Source organism: Acromyrmex echinatior, chromosome 5 (assembly GCF_024713525.1).
Source record: "Acromyrmex echinatior isolate Ae372 chromosome 5, ASM2471352v2, whole genome shotgun sequence".
NCBI classification, from domain to species: domain Eukaryota; kingdom Metazoa; phylum Arthropoda; class Insecta; order Hymenoptera; family Formicidae; genus Acromyrmex; species Acromyrmex echinatior.
In genome coordinates this window covers 4590273-4613589 of record NC_141856.1, presented here as the reverse complement: position 1 = coordinate 4613589, position 23317 = coordinate 4590273, and the positions used below count along the sequence as shown (strand labels likewise).

Below are 23317 nucleotides of genomic sequence, written 5' to 3'. Positions count from 1 at the left end.
TTAATCTGCAGTCTCGAAAAGTCATAATTTATTATTACTCGCGATTGTGGTGCAAACGCGGGAATACCTTCACCGCCGATTTATTCGAGGAGAATTATCCACAATGACGCTCACAGGTGGGCCATCTCGTATATGATGCATCCACAAACAGTATAGTGTGTCTATACCACGTGTGTCTACACTGCTCAACGCGCATGTACATGTGTATCCGCCGGTTCCCGAAGGAGGTGTTAACGCAATCCACACAGTTCTGATCCCTCGTAAACGCGCGACGCTGTTGAAGCGATATCCTCGAATGCAATTTCAACTATTAGTATAACTTAACACCGCTGCGATAGAGTGTACGAAATAATACAGTGGGACAGTAATACGTGCGTAATACGAATGTCGCGCTAATACGGATTGATGTACCGGGACGATACCGAAGTATGCAGTGTATGAAGATGGAAAATTCACAGTGAAAGCCAAGAACCTTGTTTAGATGATTAAATTTGTAACATCAACTTATATTTAGGTTTTTAAATCATTTTTAATCATTCCAATAGCTAGATCGCTACCGTTCGTTAATTTTACTAAAACAATAAAGTTAAACAAAAAAACAATAAAGAAAAAGGGCTATGAGCCAAAAATTATTTTATAAAATTAAACATCATTAATACAGAAGTTTGAACATAAGTAAAAAAACAATTATATTCTTTAGTTGACTTAATACGATTTTTACTGTAACAATAATCTTGCGTTGACATAATTCTTATATATATTTTACCTACAGGACTAAATTTATTTTCTTGCGTTATATTCTCTGATTATATCTAAGGACATTATTCAAGCTAATCAATATTTGACTACAATTATCTGACATTATTCAAGTAATTCAACGATTGACTGCAATTAACTATTGTCATGCGACGACTTTTTCCAGCTACGTTATAAATTATAACTGTGAACAGAATGATAATCGTTTTTATGTTACAAGCATTTGTTAGAGAGAGCGAAGTATAAATATATATAATGTTTTGTTTTTTTACCGTTTGTAATATTATATGTTTTTAACATTGATAATGATCGCGATCGAAACGTCTGTTTATTTATTGTTAGCACATTGTATTAAACCAATTAAAGGGTAATAACTGTTTCTTTTACTTTTATTCAAACTTCTATATTAACGATGTTTAATTTTATAAAATAATTTTTGGCTTGTTGTCCTTTTTTTTATTGTTTTTAAATTTTATGAGCTTTATTACTAATAAATATTTTAAAAGTTAAACAATTTAACTCAAGAAGTATTCAATTGGATCCAAATTTAATTTATTATTTACTGCACTTAGTTTGTTATTGCAGTCAATTTATTGTTTAAATGTATTATACGGTAATACGCTATTTATTTTGAAATTAACCAATTCGATTATAAGACTTGGTTGATTATTTTTTAGAGATGTGATTATTTTTTATTCTGAATTAAAATAATACATTTTGACATCTATATAGAAGTTAAAAATAAAATGTTGTTTAACTCAAAAAGAATTGGTTTAACTTTGGTTCTCTAATATTTAACAGTATACGAGTTAAAATTCGAAGACACATGAAGTATATTCCTTATATTTTTTAACTAGACTTTTAAGTGCATGTGCCTTTGCGTGTATGTGTGAACAAACTCTCTCTCTCTCTTTCAAGAGACATTTAATATTAAACGTGAAAAAGAGACAGCATCCCATCAGAGGAATCTTTTATTAAGAAAAATCGACTCGAAATTGATCAAAGAATACGATACGAAAGAAAGAGTACCCTGCAGCATTCTGTATATCTTCAATGAATGATCTCTTAGTCTCAATTTCCCGTCATTTAACGACCCCGTAGCCTCTCACCCCGACCCAATTAGATTGAGATCACTTCGTTAAGAATCGCGCGACTTTCTCGGTACTGTATATTAGGTGTTGGAATTAATTCGTAGCGTTTTTAAATGAAAGAATGTTATTTATTTCACATGAGCATTAAAAAATACATTAATGAAAGTACTTCCCATCACTTGTAAAACGCTACGAATTAATTCCAACACCTAATATATATATATTCCGCGCTCTTCGATCAAGATCGTCAACCGGTGAACCCGTTCGTGCGAATATCTCACTATTCGCAAAGTCCGTTACACGGACGGTTAACCAGGTCGAAGGGAGTCAATTGCGTGTAATCGACCTGCGCGAGGTACCAAATCATCGCTGGGGTTTGCCGGCGCAGGCTACGGGAAAAAGAAAAGAGAAATCAAAGACCGAGGCAGAAAAAAAAAGGCGGAAACCAACCGCAGCGAGTTCTAATAACGCGGGACGCGAGGTCGAGTAGGTGAATAGACGGGGATACACTGGGGAGGCGTGGGTCGTTGTCGCTATCGTACGCTCGAATCGGAAACCAATTTGAAAGCAATACCGCGCTCATCGCCGCGGCTTATCTGATGAAGGGAGTTCGAACAAAACGCTCTTGGATCCAGCCTCGATGATTCCGACCGGGCCTACCTGACGACTTAAGCGACTTTAACGCCTGTCGGTATTTAAATCGGTTTCTCCTCTCCGATGAACGAACCGTTCCGTGACTCTCATCGCTCGCCGCCTCGCCGATTCGCTCGTTAAAACTTGAAGGTTACGCTGCAGATGTCAAACTTTTCAAAGAATAGATGAAACCTTCATCTATTATATCTCTTTTCTTCTCTCTCTCTCTGGTCAGGATCTTTTACTTATGACGAATCCAATAAATTATTTTTACCGTATTATTTTCTCCAAATAATCGAAAATATCGGTGTTAAATTTGATATAAACTTCCGACTTGCGATTTCGTTCGATGTTATAGGAAACGCTTCGATGAGTAACGCTCGCGCAGGTATTGTGGTTCACAAACTCCCCGGGATTCGGTTGAAAAGTGACAAACGAGCGGGTTATAAATCCCGGGGTCCTCTTTTACCCGCTATAGTATAGGTTTACTCGAGAAGTTCTTTTCCACGTACCACGCCCTCGCTTGCCTCCCAAGAAGTTGTAAGTTGAAGGACGCAACGTCCTGCCCGTGCGGTCGTACGAGACAACTTCACACGGAGAAAGCCGCCAATAAATCTATAAAAAACAAGGGGGATTCTACCCCATCGTGGCAGGATTGAGAAAGGAAAGGCAAGAGGGGTGATCAGCTTTAGAATTTGCCTAATTGGACAATGAGACTCCTTTTTATCGAGAAGCAACATTTCTTCGGAAAAGCATGTACCGTAAAATTTACGAGTAGCCACTGACCGCTTTTTAGATATTAAAAATTTACGATTCTTAAATACGTTTCGGACCCTCCGCCTTACGTTGCTGCGGGTCCGCAGAACTCGCTCCATTATATCCTATTATTAAAGAATCGATCCTATCGAGGGATACTGAGCATCCATGTATAACCTTTACAGACGTCTTCCCTACCCCCCATGGATTTTTACTTTTTCCTCCAAACCCCCGAGGTAATTCAATTTGCGGGGATCCAACGGGATTAAACAGAACGCTTTCTTTTCATATCCGCAGTCAATTGTGAACACACGTGTAGAGTGGAATGATTGAAGACCGCGAAAATATTCTTCGTGAAATGCAACCTCTGTATATATTCAAATTTTAACAACCATAAATAAAACGTACAACCATACAACGTAAAAAGTGTCGATCCATAATAAGCCTCTCTTATGCAATCATGGAGATTTCAATATCGTGAAAAAAACTTTATGAGCTTCATGTCGGGACATTTCAGTCATATTGATAAATCTGAATGAAATTTTTCATTTTTAATATTTTTAATATTTAATATTTTTATTTTTACTCTTGGTCACGAAGGACATATTTGCGAGAAAAAAAAAGTTTCTCAATCGTCCCTAGTGCCGACATGTTTGCGCGGAAATAGTCGACTGACATGTTGAAGGTTTGAAAAATACGAGCGGAGGAACAAATCGACCAGCAAGGAGCGACGAAGACATGGTGTTAGCTAGCCGATGAAATAATTTACCGTAGAAACCGCGTTTTTTTTTCTTTTTTTCATTTTGCACAACGCTCGAAAGAGAAACGAGTCGTTGAGAAAAGAGATGAAAGCAATTGGCGTACTTTAAAAAGAATAATCGAAAGAATGCTGTAAAAATCTTGAAATAAAAACCGTTGATGTTTCTGTTGAATCTCGTTGAATCTCATTGGATTTCGAACAGATCGGAGTTGGAAGATAAGAATCTTATCTTGCGAAGACATTTGTCAATCTCTCCTACAGACTGTTGTGTTTCTTGACACATTTCAGACTTATATGCTTTCATTTAGAGTTAGATTTTTAATCTGAATTTATACAAACTTAAATTGTTAATTATATTAATAGTTTTATAAATTTAATAAAAAAAAATTAGTCACATGTATCACATTAAGAGAAAAATTTAATATTTCAGTATTTGAAACCAGAGTTGGGAACGTTATCTTAAAATAATAACGCGTTACCGTTACAGTTATTTTTTGTTAAAAATAACATTATTAGTTATTCATTTTATAAAGTAATGCATTATCATTACTTGAAAAAGTAACGAATCGTTATTTTTTCGTTATTTTTCGGGAAATTGTTGAATTAGCTCCCTCGTATACGATAAAATTGGGCTCATTTGACGCATTTTTGCACTAAACAAAAACGACTGAGTCTAGCAGAAACAATCGAAGGGAGTTAAACTTAGCAATTACCGAATTTAAATTAAATATTGTTTTTAAACTTTAATGTCATTATTAAGAATGTATTTCAAGATTCACTTCCAGTACTGAAAATCCGTAGTATATATATATATATATATATATATATATATATATATATATGTATATATATAACGTCAATTATAGATTTTCAACATTGATTGAGTATCCATCGGAATGCAATGTAAGACATAAAATATGTGTAATATATAAAACATTTTTTAAGAAATCAAAATGGGAAATACAATAACATATATTATAATGATATTTATTGCAAATAATAACCTTTTATTATACATAATCCAATGACAAATTGTAAATGTATATTAGTACACTTACAGCATATAAAAAAATTTTATTTCGTTTATTTGTTATAACAACGACACAACTTGGACCTAGAAGTACTTCTAGGAAAACAAAAGCGAAACATCTTTCAGCGCCAGCAAAAAATCGAAATATAATCTAATCTGACCCGTCCAATTAAAATAACGATAAAAGTAAACGAATGAATCGTTATCGTTACTGCAAAAATATAATGATATTATCATTACCGTTAAAGACAGAAAAAAGTACGATCATTACCGAAAAAATATAAATAATAACGGCATTATAAGCATTACAACGCGTTACTTCTCAACTCTGTTCGATAATTACATGATAAAATAATACTAGTTTAAGGCAAAAAATTACCTTGAATCGAATAAAGTGTTTCTAATACATTTTTTAATACACGATCATTTTTGAAAAATGTGATGTAATATCCAAAAAAATGACTTTTCTGATATTTAAATTTTTTAAACAACGTTAAAAAATTCGATTAGAAGTCATGAATGTATTATTTATACCCTATAAAATACATTTCTTTTATAGATTTCTATATCTTTAACTACGTTATGAAAGATTTAAATATAAGATTTTTTCTAAGATAGCAAATTTGTCGCCCATGACAATAAAGTTATATACAATTTATAGTTTGCGGTTATCCATACACTTACACAAATCATACAACTTTTGTCTGAAACATTTTTTTCCTTAGATATTCGAGGTGGTAATTAAAATGAGGCTGTGCGTGTGTGTGCGTGTGTGTGCGTGTGTGCGCGTGTGTGTGCGTGTGTGCGCGCGCGTGTGTGTGTGTGTGTACGTGTGCACTCACACTCACACATATACACACATTTAGCGGAATCTATAACGATATAAGTTATACTGTGTACCGATAATCACAAATTACAAATATATATGATTTCATCATCAGGCCGAAAATTAAAGACATGAAAGAAATAAATTTTATAGGGGATGAACAAAATGCATTTATGATTTTTAATCAGAATTTCAAAGTAATGTTAATTCTTTTTTAAATTTCAAATATACATAACAAGCTATTTTTTGTACATTAAATTTTAATTAGACAGAAACTTAATTATTTACTTCAATCGTACAAAAACCTGACATGTTAGTGAAATTTGATTTGCGATCATCTTTTCAGTATCCAAAAATCTTTAAGAAATACCTTGTCTGGTTCAAAGTAATTTAAAGAACATTTTTTTTGTAAACTAGTGTAATTATAGGTTAAGAGCTCCATTTTTGTAGTTATTACTACTATAATATTAATAGTACTAGTAATAGCCATATTTATAAATAGTTATATCTAAAGACTTATACTGTTGATATCGAAAATGATTATAAATTATAGTTAAATTATGATAATTATACCCATTTATTTTCTGTGCACACATAATTTAATCTTTTCAATTCTTTTACTTATATACAAGTAACAATAAAATGTTTGTATATGTGTGGGTTATATAAAATAAAAATATCGTACATTCTTACGCAATTTTATTTTCAAATAACAAAGAATTTATTTGCATTCGTTCAATGTTTGCTTGTGTGTAAGTTGCTGATAAAATGCGTTCGTGTCCAATTCCATGATATATGATTGTCAAAGGCTGATTTTCCGTCCTGATTTTTCATTATTACGCTTTGACATCGGATGCTTTTTTCAGTATTTTTCAAGGAAATCCAGTTTTCGAATTTTATTTCGATACTCGTCCTGCGCGCACTATTACTCGTTCAACTCTTTCACTACACTTCCCGCGCATAACATGTACTTCTTTTGATGCTTGCCAAACGAGGGTTTGCCAAACACATCGCCGTCATACGAGCCACGATACGAGCGTCGTGAACGTTAACTTCAATATCGGAGTTGTCAGACGTTTCCTCTTTTCCTCATGCTACGAAGAAACGTCGTTACTAGTCATGCCCCTCCACTTTCTAACATTTTTCCATAAAGCTTCGAACGTAGTTGCCGCGGTTTCGTGTAGTGCGTGCAACAGCAACTATTCACCATGCTCGAAATAAATTTTACATCAGCACGATTCCGAGAACATTGATCTAACATTAAACATATTGAACACGGTTGCTTCCAGTGGATCCAGACGCTGGAATTGTGCGAAGTTTGACAGTGAACTGACAGCAAGCCTCTATGATGCATTATTCACGTCGATCTGAGTTGCCTGACTGGAAAATTTCCGGATAGTCTGATTGCGATAGTTTGAAAGCAAGCGATGCTAACCCGCGCGGAGTTGAACGATGATGTTGACTATTTTAAATAATTTTACCTGATTATATTTTATAATTTCGTAATGTTAACAAATCTCATATTTTTTTCAATTACCTTGCAATCAAATAAAACTAAATAAAAATAATGAGGTTAACACATGTCTTACTATAGAAAGTAATAAATTCAAAAGGTGAAAGTAATGAAAATTAATGAAATTATTTGCAAAGTAAACCATGCAGCTTTTATCAATCGTGGTTTTTTTTCTAATTATAATTTGCGAAAATTTGGCACTGTGTTGATCTCAATTGTTATTGAAGAGGGACAAAAGCATCGAAATTTGATCATGTAGTCTTACGTTTTATAAGATTCATAATTATAAGAATTATTGATCTAATGTAAAACACTTGCGCATTGATTCCTACTAGTCTTTTTCACGTTTATATTTGATTTTAAAAGAGATTTATTAACAAAATGGAATATCGAAATTAATTGTAGTGCTTGCGTGCATTTTGAAAGCGGACTTCAAACCTAGTTAAACATGCAGCGCAGCACGAAAATGGTGTCCTTTCCGGCACGACGAATTGCGAATCGTATTCGCCAGAGAGGTTCAATTTCGTTTAATGAGTAGGAGGTGTTCAGATTTGCAGAGAACCATGCGAGAAAGTTTCGCGTACCGGCCGTAGACGAGAGAAAAACAGCTCTGGGAGGTCCATAGAGATTTTATCGTCTAACTGTTGGGCGGTTACAGCACACGAACATCGTGGTAGTTCACCGTATATTAAATTATGAGGTTCAGTCTACCTGAGTTCTTGACTAAGCAAATTATCCGGAATAAAGAGTGACATTATATAGATGTCTACAAAAATACCAATATTATTCTTGATTCTTTCTCTATCTGTTTACATTTATTCGAATTAACATTAATTGAAGTTATATATACGCTTAGGAAGTTTATAATTTCGCACTTGAGAAATTAATTTATCAGAGACACAAGAGACTCCAAGAAAATATTTTTAATTAACTTCAATAGAATAAAAAAATAATTCTTACGGTATAATATTTCACTGTAAAAGAAATCACATTTCTTTATTATTTTTTGTGCATCGGATAGTATGAGTTCATGTTGAATTTCGACAAATGTTCATGATGAATCGACAAAACTATCAAAAAATAAAAGCTGCTGTCAATAAAAATAGTAAATGTGCAAAACAATGCAATGAGGTAAAATACAATCATAAATAGTTCAGCAAAATGTCTATAAATGTTCTTACGGTCTATAAAATCGAATAATTTGACATATATTGAATAAAGACTATGTACATATATAAAATTTTAGGAATACTTTATTTACGCAGTCACGCTTCGAATTGGATAGAATGAAACTATTAGTTTTTTGAAAACTACTAGCAATGCATTAAATGCATTTTATTTTACGTTTTGATGATTTCCTATCTCAATTTTGCACAACAACAACAAAGCACGATTTATTGAAGCTTCTCTAAACTCGATTTAGCGAGATAGGAAAAAATACCGCATTGTCGCCGTTATTCTTTCGTAATAAAATCCTGTCTCTTCTTCGATTAAACGTTCGTGCTACGTTTGATCTGTTCTGAACGATTTTCCGATTATATAGCGTCTAAACAGACTGTCGTGCCCACAGACCATCGAGAGCTTGACTCATGGCTTCGCTGGACTATCAGAAGCGAAGTATGATTTATGGACGCTCGTCGCCATAAAATCGAACTTCATCCCGGAGCGCAGTTTACACGTAATATCACGATTTCGATCGTGATCGGTCTTATTCTTCTTTTTTATTACTTCTTTCTTCTTAGGTAAAACGTAAAATGCGGAACTTTTAGACCTAGATTTTGCTAATCAATAGAATCTAAAAAAATCGCAGTTCAGAAAATTTAAAACTATCTTTATTATAATTGAGAGATGTCTCACAGGAATCAAATAAATCTATTTTTTTTTATCTGGGTCATGACGCTAAATCGTTCTCTATTAATGGTCGCATGATAATGGCGTCACATGAATATTATTGTTACGGTAAGAATAGAAAATAGGAAATATAAAAGCATAATATTTCCAAAAATTTTATTAACAGCAAAATTTATAAAAATTTTTAAATAAAGTGAAAAAGTTATTGCTTTATATTTTAAATAATTTTTTTTTACATTTACTGCTATTAATATTATAAAAAAAGATAAATGTAAAATATAATGAGATAAATAGATAATAAATATAAAATTTCCGCAAGGACCAAACAAGAGAAAAAAGTTTTTTAAACTATTTTTTATAAATAAAATATTAATTACAACCTAAAACTACATTTTTATAGCTATTATTTATTCGGAAAAAAATTGTTATATTTATGTACAATGAACGGTTTACAAAGATCAGAAATTTTTTGTTTCCTGAAAAATTTTTGTTTTTATGAAAAATCTTTTAATTATAATTAATAAAGTATAAGATAATTATAATAAGTAAAAGATAATTTGTGTGGGATTCTATACATTTCTTTTCAAATTATAACCTTTTTAGAACAAGTATAGTTTTTTGTTCATTGTAGACATACTTTTGTTTTATAACATAAAAATATATCTAGCAGAAAATACATACAAATGCGTTCAATATATGTTCTATATACATAAGATAATAATTCATATTGGGCGGTAACCATCAGCAGGAAAATCAAAGGCTTATAATACGCGATGGAAAATGATCGTAATATCTTATAGCATCCACTTTATCTGCAACATCGGAAAACGTTACGCACATATATTATGTATGTATAGAAAGCGAGTGCATCTTCCTTCCAGGATGATCGACCCGTAACCGCCACTTTTGTCGAAACTCCTGAATAATATACTGTATTAGGGTCCCGAAGTGCTTCTTGGAACTAGCTGATATCGACAGGCCTGCTTTTAAACAACAATCTTCTTATAAAAAGTCCTTCCAAAAATCTTTTATAATGTGTTGTGACGGTTTCCACAACAAATTTATTGGATCACGACGGATGTCCGTCGACTTAAAAATCTCATTCATCACCAAGACGTCATTCGATACAAATCCAGAGTTTATTAAATTTTTAAATGAATCTTTTTAAATGAATCTTTAAAATATTGATTAAAACCTAAAACTTTGTTATTATTTGTGAGAGAAAAATTATTATATTTATACAATGAACAATTTGAAGATGAGAATTTTTTTTGTTTTCTGAAAATTTAATAATTTTTTAAACTTGTTCGATTTTTATGAAAAACTCTTCAATTATATAATTGATAGTTATAATAGATGGAAAACAATTTTTATTTATCTGTCAGAATCATTATCGATAGATTGAAGTAATAATTTTAATGTTTATATTGTGTTTTTGTTGACTTACATTCCATTTTGAAATCCTGTAATTTCTATCTAACAAATATTATATAAGTAAATTATATTATTTAAAATACAGGAATAAACTTTAAAAAACGAAACAATATAAATGCAATTATTTTAGAATGATGAAAAATGTGAAATTAGTATATATATTAAAATGATGAAAAATAATCTCATAATCTCTCTCTCTCTCTCTCTCTCTCTCTCTCTCTCTCTCTCTATCTATCTATCTATCTATCTATCTATCTATCTATGTCTATCTCTATCTATCTATCTGTCTACCTATCTATCTATCTATCTCTATCTCTTTATTAGGAAGTACTTTAAGCAACTACTTAATATTTATATTTTTTTACATTCATAAATGAAATACACACGCATATCCAAATCCATCCAAAAAAATCATAAAATTATGAGAAAATATAACAAACTTTATATATGAAAATCAATATTTAGTTAATATGTTCTAATAAACCATTGGTCGTATACCATTTATTACCTGTATCCTATACGTCTCTCGTGACAATACGTGTTCGATGAAGCACTGATATAATGCACCTTTTGAATACGTATGCCAGTGCGGTGCATTAAATCAATAGTCTATTTCAAGTAAGCTCGAGGAAATACATGAAGGGGAGATGCGAAGAGATCGTTTTTCATGACATTCTGACTGCTTCTTTCAAAAAGCCTTTATTATAATAAGCGAACTCATCATTTATATGATTGTATTATACATATATGTATTAAGAAAGATGCGTTGTGAATAAACGCATTGTATGCTATCGTCGGCCACAGGAGATTAAGGTGCTGCCTGTTCTGATCCATTTCTCATATCCGTGCTCGCACTGTTTTCCGACATTGAACAAGTTCTGTACGTGATTATGCACGCTGATATGTTTTAATATTATACAAGTCACAACGGTAAACGATGCTATACGGTAACTGTGAATTAACATCGTTCACAATAATCTCGTTTTATTGCCGCGTTTAATTTTTACATTTCCCAAGATCTAAGAAAATTTAAAAAAAAAGAGAATCATTTTTCTAAAGCTTGTTCGATAAAAGGAACGAGGGAAAAATATTCTTATACTTAAACTTATCACAACTTTATGCAGTATAAAAATAAAATAATATTGTATAAATAATATATAAATCAATAATTCCTATTTTCCTTCCTCGAATTGAATAAAATTCATTCGAGATCTTGAGACAAGAGTAACATATAATTCAACTTTTTATAAGGTGTTTAAAAATAGGAATCAATCATTCGGAAACTGATTGGGGATCTAAGAAAAAAAGTTGATATAAACATAAATTCGAATATGCATTGTTTTTGAATTACAGTCATTTTTATGTTGAAATTTAAAATTACTTTACTTTCAAATTTTTTGTCAAAATTGAAAAGAGATGACTTTTAGGAATTTTATAACAATTAAAGTAAAAAAATGTAGGTTATTTCAGTATTATCTAGGATGTAATCTTCATATGGAGGTACAGTCTGATTAATACCCTTTGACAGAGATCAGTACTGGGATTCATTATTTTTAGTGACAGTCAGAGTGAGTAATTTAGAGCTGTAGTTTCTTATATTTTTTACTTGTGTATAATACGTATATATAATACGTATAATACATATAAAAACCTATAAAACGTATAATGTAAACGTTATATATATAAAAACCATGTATGATACATTATGTTTAATACATGACCCTGGTGACAATATCGACATCGTTATGTTATCGTTGCGCAGATATTATTACCTAGGATAAAAAAGTTGCGCTACGATAATAATGATACCGACATTGTCATTAAGAGTTACAGAAATCTAGAACAGGAATATAACTCATAGAACACTCTAAATTTTTTGCAGTAAAATTTCACTGCCAAATATTCCAAAAGAGTAGTTGCGCCAATACGGAGTAAGTTTTTTTCACTTTTAGGAAGTGAAAAATACTTCAGCAAGAGTCAATTTTCAATCTCTCTCTCTCTCTCTCTCTCTCTCTCTCTCTCTCTCTCTCTCTCTCTCTCTTTGTGGAATGAATAATTTCACTTTCCGAAAGGAAAGACTGAAAGTAAATGTTAAATTTAGCCTCCCTTACATCCGATCTTGATGAAATTAGACTCATTCGAGGTATTTTTGCATAAAACGAACGAATATGATAGAATAAAGCATCCCTCTGCCTCGCAAAGCAAGATATTAATCATTAAAATTGTCCATTGTTATGTTAAGAAATTCACTCCTTGAAGGAGAGAGGTGAACTCACTTCTGCCTTCTTAGCGCAACTATCAGTTTTTTTGGAGTGAAATTTTACTTCCAATAATTTAGAGTGAAAACAACGCATTTTCGGATTTACGTTTATACTATACTATATTTTTTTCAGATCCTTAATCGCTTTCCAAGTGATTTACTTCCATTTTTTTAACACTCTATATACTCTTACGTTTAGAATAAATATTTGCTCGATATTATAACGCGTGAGATTGATGCCAGAATTTGGTAAAACGATGTTCAAGATTATTTTGATCTAAATTTAAGAATTTTCCATTTAAGAGTAAAATATTCTCTTGTTAACAATAAATATGATTGTCCTTATATCGATCCTATTTTAATAGATTAAAAAGTAATTGCATTGGATCTAGAAAACTTTTCTATGGGATAGAACATAAATGTGTACGATGATCTTTATAATAGAACTTGCTGATGATCGCATTTAATAAATTGCATCAAGAGATTAATTTAATTGGGACAGGAGCATATAATTTCATACTGTGAACGTTTTATTACCATAATTAAAGTTAATTATAATAAATATGATTTTAATAACGTAGTATGATTTTTGCAATTGAAATAGAAAATAGCTGAGGATGGCAAAAAATATATAACATTTTGGCAAATAATAAAAAAACATATATATGAATTTTAACAAAAAATTTTCTTTTTAATAATAAGAATGATATTTATGTAAAACAGCATCTATCGATATTGCAATTATTTTTAAAGATTTAGAACCTCGCGTTTTTTGCATATGCATGAAATCAAATTTACGACTTTTATTAGAGATATTGAATTTTTAAAGGAGATAAAATTATTATCATATGTATATATCATATGATAATAGTCAAACAATATAATTTGTAAAAATTAAAATAATATAAAATTTTTTTAGAAGATACACCTTTTTCCCTTAAATTTTAATTTAAAATATCAACTTTTTGTCTGAATATTTAAACACGTAAATACACGCTATACGTTTCTTCAAATAAATGCACTGTACTCAGATTAAGGTAAGCGGAGGGTCTAATCTAGAAACACGACGGTCCTTTTAGTGCAGCTTTTCGATACACCGCGCCACCACGTGCCTTTGAAACACCTTTGTATAGTTGCACACCGATGCGATTTCGGTCGAAAATTAATTTTATTCACACCGTAATGTAAAGTACAATCTCATGTTCACCTTCTGTAAGTGGAAACACATTCCTCTTCTTTTCATGCAGTGATGCCAAAAGGTCACGGACGAAAATAGAAATTCCTTGATAACTAGATAAACAAGGCACTCGTGAAACCATTTTTCTCTGTGATGATCTTAAGAGCTAGTTTGCAAGGAGATAAATGTACCATAAAGAAATCTAAAACGTATATTTTTTATTCTGTAACGCGTAATCAGAACTCATAGATATTTCATCATTAATCAGGATTAAAAGTCATCGTACTAAATGATCAGTTTTAATTGCAATGCAATGTCCAAATGTATCTCGTGATGCTATGCAATTCAGCACTAATTGCCGTATCATAAATCGCGGCGCATATGTAAATTACAATACATCGTTAAGCTGAACAGTTTACGAATACTATGTTTATTGCACAAGAAGCATATATGAGGAATAATCGTGTAAAACGTGTTAAATCAATTTTTTGATTGGAATGAAATTTCGATCAAAATATTATACATGATACACTGTGATTTCTTAGAACATAATTTTTTTTAAATGTCAATCTTGTCAATAAAATTATCATTGGCCTGTATATTAATTATATATTATTTAATCATATCAATTATGTATTATTTAAGTAGATTTTTATGACTGTGTTTCAAATTTATTGTATTAAGTTTAATTCATTGTTCGTGATTTGTCATTCATTACATAAAACATACAATCGCCATTTCGTGTTATAGCAGAACTAACAGTAATATTACATCAATATTTCTTATTCAACAATGTAACTGTATGTATACAACATATTGTGTCAAGATAACCTGATCCTGTGGCTTCTACATTTTATCTAAATTTTGTGATTTTTTTCTAATTTTTTGCCGAGTTCAAAATTGAAAACTGATGATTACATTCAAAAGAGGATACATTTCTGAACATAAAAAAATATATAACATTTTCAAATATTTACATAGAGGTGTAGTGGATATTTTAAGGAAATATAACATTTAGATTTGAGTATTCAATATGAAATACATAATATATGTATTTTCTCTCTTTTCTTAAAAAAGAATATTAGAAAAATGAAAAATAAAGTGATTTAATGTTATTTTTATAAAACTATGAGTTTATTAATATATTGACATTTTGAAATGTAAGAATACACAAGAACTATTTTCAAAAAATTTGACTTAGCTATCTTTTATTTATTTATTTATTTATTTATTTATTTCTATGATGTTTAGCGGTAAATTAGGATCTATGATCTAGAACAACAAAAATATTTAAAATGTAAAAATTTTTTAAAATATTTAAAAAATGTTACAATGATGTGTATATATTTAGATTGTGTTCGGGAAGATGCTAATAGCATTTTTTGTTATTCTATCTTCATTATTTATTAGACGTAAAACAAGGATAGAATAACACAAGTAGCGTTAATAGCGGCTCTCCGAACCCAACTTTAGTATGTCTAGATGGATCATTGGCTTTAACTTTACGAAGAACTTCCTTTCTTTAGTTACAAATGAAATGTTATTATGAACATATAAACTAAATACTATAGTATTATAAGATATAAATACAAAACTACAATAAAATAAACAAATAACCTCCATTTCTTGGTATATATGTAGAGTAAGATATTATTTACCTATAAAATATTACATCACAATCCCGATATTCTGCTTTATTGATAATAATAGAATAAACGGAGCAATAAATTGATGCAATCCAGTCAAACGGATACCTGCATCGACTTATTATGTGCTATCTGTCTAAATTTACTGTGCAATTGTCTATAAACAGTAAGTAGGATTGGATATTTATAGGGCAAAGTTTGGTTATCTTACATTTATATTGTTGAGTAGAAAATTGTAATATTATTGTAATGGTACTATTAATTTTCTGCGAGAATATTATGTAACATTATTGTGTTTGCTCTTAGAGAAAGGAGTTATTTCGGTTAACTTGTTCCATCAAAAGGAAATGGACGAGAAGAAATTTGTATTCTCGATGTAACGCCGTTTTAGTCGCATTATCGAGGGTGACGCGTGCATGCTAGTTTACAGCTTCGATCCTAAAGAGGGTAATCCACGTCGAACTTCCGTCGAGCGTAAGCGGGGCCAAGTTAATTACTGGAATTAATGTGGTCCGGCGGCGTTAATCCGTGCGCGGCACGCAAACCAATCAAGAGGTCAGATAAGAATTAAATAGCATGGGGCCAACGCCTTGTTAGCCGTCCCGTGTCGGATATAAATTTTACGCTAAGCCCGGTTCACCGTTCGATCGGGTTCATACTGACAGAAGAAAATCTCATGTTCACTATCGCTCCACTAATTTAAATTGGCAATGCGTACTTGCACACGTATTACTTTGCAATGTTATGTGTATGCTAGCGTTTATTATACAAGATGGATTTAAAGGAATTCTATATAGTCATCTGTATTAGATACCGACTAAACCATATAAATCACAACGATATAACAAGGATTACGAGCCTAAAATCTTAGTTTATTGTGAATTTATAAGCAACAATAATGATTCAGACTATAATAATACATTAATATTTGAACTTTAATAAATATTAAAATTTCAACTTGTAATAAATATACAAATAATCAAACATCGTTTCGATCTCATACTAGGTCATTATCAATTTTAACGTCAAAAAATTATAAAATTGTTATATCGAAATTTAGAATTAAACGCATAATGTTGTTATGATGTGATTGCATATGCGATGTATATCAGTCTTTCAATTCTTTATAGGAAGAATCTTAATTTTTATTCTTACAATAACGCTTAATCAGAAATCAAGTTTTCAAGTGCATACTTTTAAACAATCCCGTCACTTTTTAATATATTAGGTATTGGAATTAATTCGTAGCGTTTTTAATGAAAGAATGTTATTTATTTCACATGAGCATTAAAAAATACATTAATGAAAGTACTTCCCATCACTTGTAAAACGCTACGAATTAATTCCAACACCTAATAACTGTATAAAAACTATTACAGATTAATATCTGTAATAGTCTAAGCAAATATACTTTACTAAATATAAAGCAAAAACGTATATACAAACGTGTATACAATATAAATAGTATAAATTCATAAAGCAATGATTTAATGTAATAATCGATCAATTTATTCGTGATAAATATAATGATCAAAAAACAAAGCAAATGATCAAAATAACAAAATTTAATCTCCTTTATTGTTAGAATAATCATAACTATCTTTTAGATTCATTAGAACAATCTTTAGATAGATTGTCTAACTAAAAAGACCCGTTCTATACAAGTATAAGTTACAACTGTGATCTAATAGTTGCATCATAAACACATGCGTATCCTTAAGCAATGCATACTGTCTCTCAATCTTGCTCTATCCTTCTAGAAAATGTAAACATATTATATAAACATATTATATTTTAATAATTTTGATATTTCGGATTAGAAAAACATTTAAATATCTTTTGCAAGTCTCTCCATATTCTGAATTTATATACACATATCAAATAAATAAAGAAAAGGGGAATTACATGACCACTTTAACATTTGTTGACTTTTCCTAAATTTTTGTAATGACGTAAATAGAATAATCAATTTTTTTCAGATTCATTAAAGTCTTAATTATCATTTTGTAAAAACTAAAAAACTGTTAAATAAATTAAAATTGTATAAAAATTTATATTTTTTTCAATTTTGTCATTTTGCTCTTAATGCGGATAAGATGACTTTTATTGAATAAAATTACAAAAAGGTAAGTTAAAAATTTACTTTTTCACAAATAAAAAGGTTTATTTTATTGTAAAAAACAGTTTTTACATTATTTTAATATTATAATATAAACACATAATTAAAAAAAAAATAAAAACGAAAAAATTATGAATTGTATATGATGAGATTTATTATTACACAGATAATCAATACTAAATGATTAATTTAATTACGTTTACAATGCATAGCAGATACAACTTGCATATACGAATATCTCATCATTTTACCCGCAGCCATTGTATTTATTTATTTATTCAATAAAAATGCAAAACAATGCAATACAAAAAATGAAAGTATGTTATTGTGTATATTTCTAACTATGTTATTCTATGATTTTGTAAAAAAAATGAATGCATTTATTATGTCATTCCTTATAAACATAAAAGAATTACATGTATAAGTGTATCTAAAATATATTTATTATTATATTATTCACTTTTGTAGACATATTAAAATTATACTATAAAGATGATTTGTTATTATTTAAATTTAAAGCCTTTGTATAAATTCAATATCAGCTCATCTTAATTGTTATTAGCTTAAAAAAATTCGTCATCTTAACCTCGTCATCTTATCCCTCCTTTTCCCTAACATATATGCACCGTTAAATGTAAATTAGTGGTTAGGTATATCAATTACCGTGAATTCGATCGTTGTGATTAATCCGTTCGACTGCCTTACGCCTGATCACTGTAATTTTCTCGCTGTCGAGGCCACAAGAGAGACGTTGATTGCGGGAGAGCGATATAGGTGATCGGTTGGGAATTTAATTATGATTTTCCTAAGTGATAGTTAATGTCATCTCAGTTTTTTTCAAGATATAGTTTTTTTCATTATACATACATGTATAACGGTTGCAGTAAAACTGATAATTTTTTAGATTTAATCGGTTGTAATCTTTAATAATATTACACGTTCCTATTAAATATACAAAAGTTAATTAACAGCACTATTGTCTATTAATTTTGTCATTAACATTATTATCCATTGATTTTACTATTTTTTATTATTTTTGTTTTATTATTTTATTATTTTATTATTTTTTTTTAACTTTATTGTCGTTTATTGAAATTTACCTGAAATAAATTCGTGCTAAAAACAAATTCAATACTTCGTCGAAAAACTTAACTGTCAATTGTAAAGTTACATGTATCCGCATGTTGAAATATTTAAATGCGCATGCAAGTAAAAAGCAGAAATAATTTTATAAAAATAAAACAAAAGTGTGTGTGTGTAAATAAAGAAAAGAGAGATCGATTCCGCATGTCTTTTCTTGAACATATTACCAAAGGACAATATATAACGTAAGAGTTACAAAATAAAAAGATACGAAATTATAATAAACGTCTTAACCTGCGATCTGACGATATTAATACGATAATTTAATGACTTTTTTATGATTTCCGATTATTTATTATATGTTTCATTGTTTCATCATTTTAATCAGAGCTGCTTTAATAATAGCCTGAAAAAAACCATATGTTTTCGAGTACAAGGGCTCCATAACGGATTACTTTATTGTGTACTTCTTTGTGTTAATCCCGAATCTGTACAAGTTCATTTTCTAGGGATCCGAGATGCCGATCGTTTACCTTTAATTATAGGGCGGCTTAAGACTCTAAATTTATCGCTAATAACGTTGCAGCGGACGTTAAGCTCCATCGTCGGCGGATCTTTACGGGTATACGCCGTGCGTACGTCACGTGTCGACGTTAAACGAATACGCGGCGGCGCGCGAATATATTCGTTCGCAGGACGTGCGTGAACAACCAAATATATACACATCGGTTGATTACGCCGGCGATCCTTCCTTTCGCGCGCGCAGCTTTAATGAAACACGCCAGAGAGAAAAAGTCGGCATAACCATAAAATATATCAACGCGCTCTCGTCGTGCTGGAATCTCTTTGTGTGAATTACGAAGGGACCAAGTATCCTAAATATGAGCAGCATGACGTTCTTGACATTCAATGCATCTCAACCAATGAGAAAAAGACGATTGTAATAAATGTAGTTGCGTAAATATCCCTATGACAATTAAAGACTCGATTATTATAAACTTCAATGTAGTTAAAATCTTTAAAAAAATAAAATTTTTGAAGATATACGCTATCAGCCATTAAAATTAACGCCAAGAAAGATGTGAGCTATCAGAATAATATCTATATGATGAATAAATATATGAAATATGTAAGATTTAGAAATATATATATATATATATATATATATATATATATACTATTTTTTTATTAGAGGTTATTTATAACATTTTCATACCATCACCTACTTGTTATAAATCTCAATACTAGTCTTGAAAAGAAGAAAATAAAACCTTTCAAAATGAATACGCTGCTGATCATTAAAATTGCAACGCTAAAAGAATGAGCTATCGAAATAATGTTTATATGACAATTTTTTGTGACATGGAGTATGTGGGACTTTAGAAGTACAGCTTGGTATTTTTATTAGCAGTACAGTCTATTTTTATATGACATATTTCTATTATGACTTATTCTCCATACAAATGTCGGTCCCATATTTTCACATGTTTTCCAGTGTTGCAATTTAATTGCTTTAACGGTATACTTTTTTCACTTATAAAATAATAAATTTTAAAAAATGTATTATATATTACTTTAGGATACGAATAATCTCGGTTTATCAATCTGCACTATTTGTAAAATTTGTACATTTCATTTTCCTTCAAGCGATTATTACTAAAACGTGATCGTCAGAAACCCAACGAGATTGAATCGTTATATGCTTTGCAAACCCTTATGACTAATGCCGCTTCCGCGTAGTAGACAGCCGATTGTTTCAACAAAAATGTATTATGCACCGGTGCAGCAGCGGCGGCAGAGACCCTTCCCCTTCGTCGTAAAATATGAATTCCTCCGGTTGGAAAATTTTGCTAGAACAAGCGCTACGTACGGCTGGAAAAGCGCGGTCGTTGGGACGCGCGAGTGCACGGTGGCTTGTTATAAAAGTTCCTCCTTGTACTCGTAATACCAGAAAGTGGATATCCGTTTTCGGGCGGAACTCCGGCCACAATTAAATTTCTTCTTCTTGCGCGCACTCTTGTGTCTCGACGACGACCGACCGACTAGATTTACTTTACCTCGCGGCGGCGAATCGACTCGCAGAACCGGATGGCTTCTTCCAATGCGAAGAGTGCAATCGCGCGTTTCTGCCGTCGCAGCTTCCGCATGAATACACAAACGGTGTCGAACAAATGTCCGGATTCGGCAACATAAATATCTATTTGATATTCACCATTTGATATTATTGTATTATATATCACGAGTTATATATAATATGATCTTTCTTTCTTTCTTTCGTTCTCTTTCACGTTGAGAATGTACGTTGCTGCCTTTATTCCAGTTACAATCGGTATTTACTGCTTTTCAACGAATTATTTTTAAGAAGTCACTCAATCTCTGAGACAATTCCCAATTACACGGCGATCGGATAAATGAAACGAGATAATATGCATAACAGTTCATAATAGTTTCATAGTAGTTGAACACACACGCTTCATCTTTCCTACATTTATTTCATGTATCATTCTCCAATATGTGTTGTTAACCTGACTTTCTAATCTCGTGTATTATTCGAGACCATGACGACATCTGCAACCGCAGAACTTCTCACCCCTTCAGCAATCCTCGACATTAATTTTCTCGAGGTCAAGATACCCCGTTATCTGCACTGTTAGATATGAAAGGTGCAATGTGGTATAACTCAATTTCTTGAGTTAAATAACATTTTGTTATTTTTAACTTTCATATATGTCAAAATGTAAATTAATCCATTTCCACTTAGTAATTAAATTAGTAAGTTAAATTTGAGTCAAATTTAATAAATTTTTTTTTAGTTAAATTGTTTAATTCTATTGTTTCAGTTAAATTAATGACATATTGAGTAAGAGCAGTAGCGACTTGCAGAAATGATTAAACATAACTCAAATTGGGTACAATTGGCATTACGAATTTTACAGTATATTGTAATCTATTATTGTATTTATTGTATTTTATTTATTTATTTATGTAATCTATTGTTGTTTTTGTAAGAACTAAAGCGCAATTTACTGATTGTGAGCAGGATAAAGTACTACATTTTGTATCATTTCTACTTGAATATGAAATAGATATTTATTCTAAGCTTCAATTTTAATCTTCACAATTAGCATACACAATTGGGTCATTCGTGTCCGGCGCATTTCTTTTTTTTAAAGTACTAAGGGCGGAATTTATAGGTACAAATAATTTTCAACCTTTGATTGAGAGCCTAATTAATTACAGATATCTTAAATTAATATTTCATTGATCTCTCTTTTATAAATCTGTGTTTGAAAAATCGAATACTATTTACAATTGATAATTTTTAATCTTCAATTATTTTGTGTGTGTGTGTGTGTGTGTGTGTGATTTAAATAATCATAGATTCATCAGTAAAGTTTTGACCATAATTAATGAGAACTTAACTATTTAACATTTTGTAATCTCAGAAATATGGTAATTATTTAAAAAATATCTGTTAAAATATAATTTCTTATAATAATTTGCAGATCGATATTAATTTTTTCTTTTAAACGTTTAATCGTAGTTTTATAAACTCAGTATTGTTTGTGCACATAAAGTGCTGAATGTTGAATTATTGTTTAGTTCATATGAACTATAAAACTTTTGTATTAAGGGAACATCTTCGTTAAGTAACAGCTTTACGAATTGAAAAAAATGATAAATTTTTAACTTTTTTTTTCGATTTTAGTATAAAATCCACTGCATTAAATTTTGTGTCTACTTTAATTCTGTAAAAGAATTTTTAATTCCGTTCAGTAAATTCGGAGATTTATATCTGTAAAGTCTCGACAATTTGATCACTCCATCATCCCCTTAAGAACATCTAATTAAGTAAAAGTCTCTATATCCTTTTTTTTAAATATACAATTTTATAAATACTTTCGAAAATAAAGATGTTAAATATATAAAAATTACTTAATAATTTTTGTAATATATTGTATTTGAAAAAGTGATGAAAAATAACTTGGGATACGAACGACTTATCGTGTATAGTGAAGAACCAGAAAATCATTGTGTATACTAAGGGTTAATTTACTACTAATGATTCTATTACAGATATGCCTGCTGGGCCTCGTCGTGAGCGACAACAGCACGATCGGTGATCATTCGATTACAGAGGACACTTCCGAGATCAGCAATACCGGCAACAATCTCGCGGTTGACCTCATAGATCAGGTAAAACGGTTCCTCCTTACCTTCACTCTTTACCGATCGCAATCGCCTTACTCCGCGTGACGTATGCGGTCGGATTTTCGAAACCGGTTTAACAGGTAATCTTTCGTTTCCTATTGGATCGGAAACTTGAAGAATCGCGGCCATGGTTCACGCAGGGGCGGTGAAAAGGCCAAAATGGCTTACCG

At 30.8% G+C, this 23317-nt stretch overlaps 1 protein-coding gene across 3 annotated transcripts in view; it reads left to right on the top strand.

Annotated features, from left to right (window-relative positions):
• The window catches only part of nolo (ADAMTS-like no long nerve cord), a 529289-nt gene that overhangs the window by 162206 nt on the left and 343766 nt on the right, over positions 1-23317 (top strand). For all 3 annotated transcript variants that reach the window (XR_015545180.1, XM_087406490.1, XM_011068727.2), the window contains exon 2: positions 23013-23132. Coding sequence is in view for 2 of the 3 variants with exons in the window: in XM_087406490.1 (XP_087262616.1) it covers positions 23013-23132 (120 nt within the window). In the remaining variant the exon portion in view is untranslated. The remainder of the gene's footprint in view (positions 1-23012; positions 23133-23317) is intronic.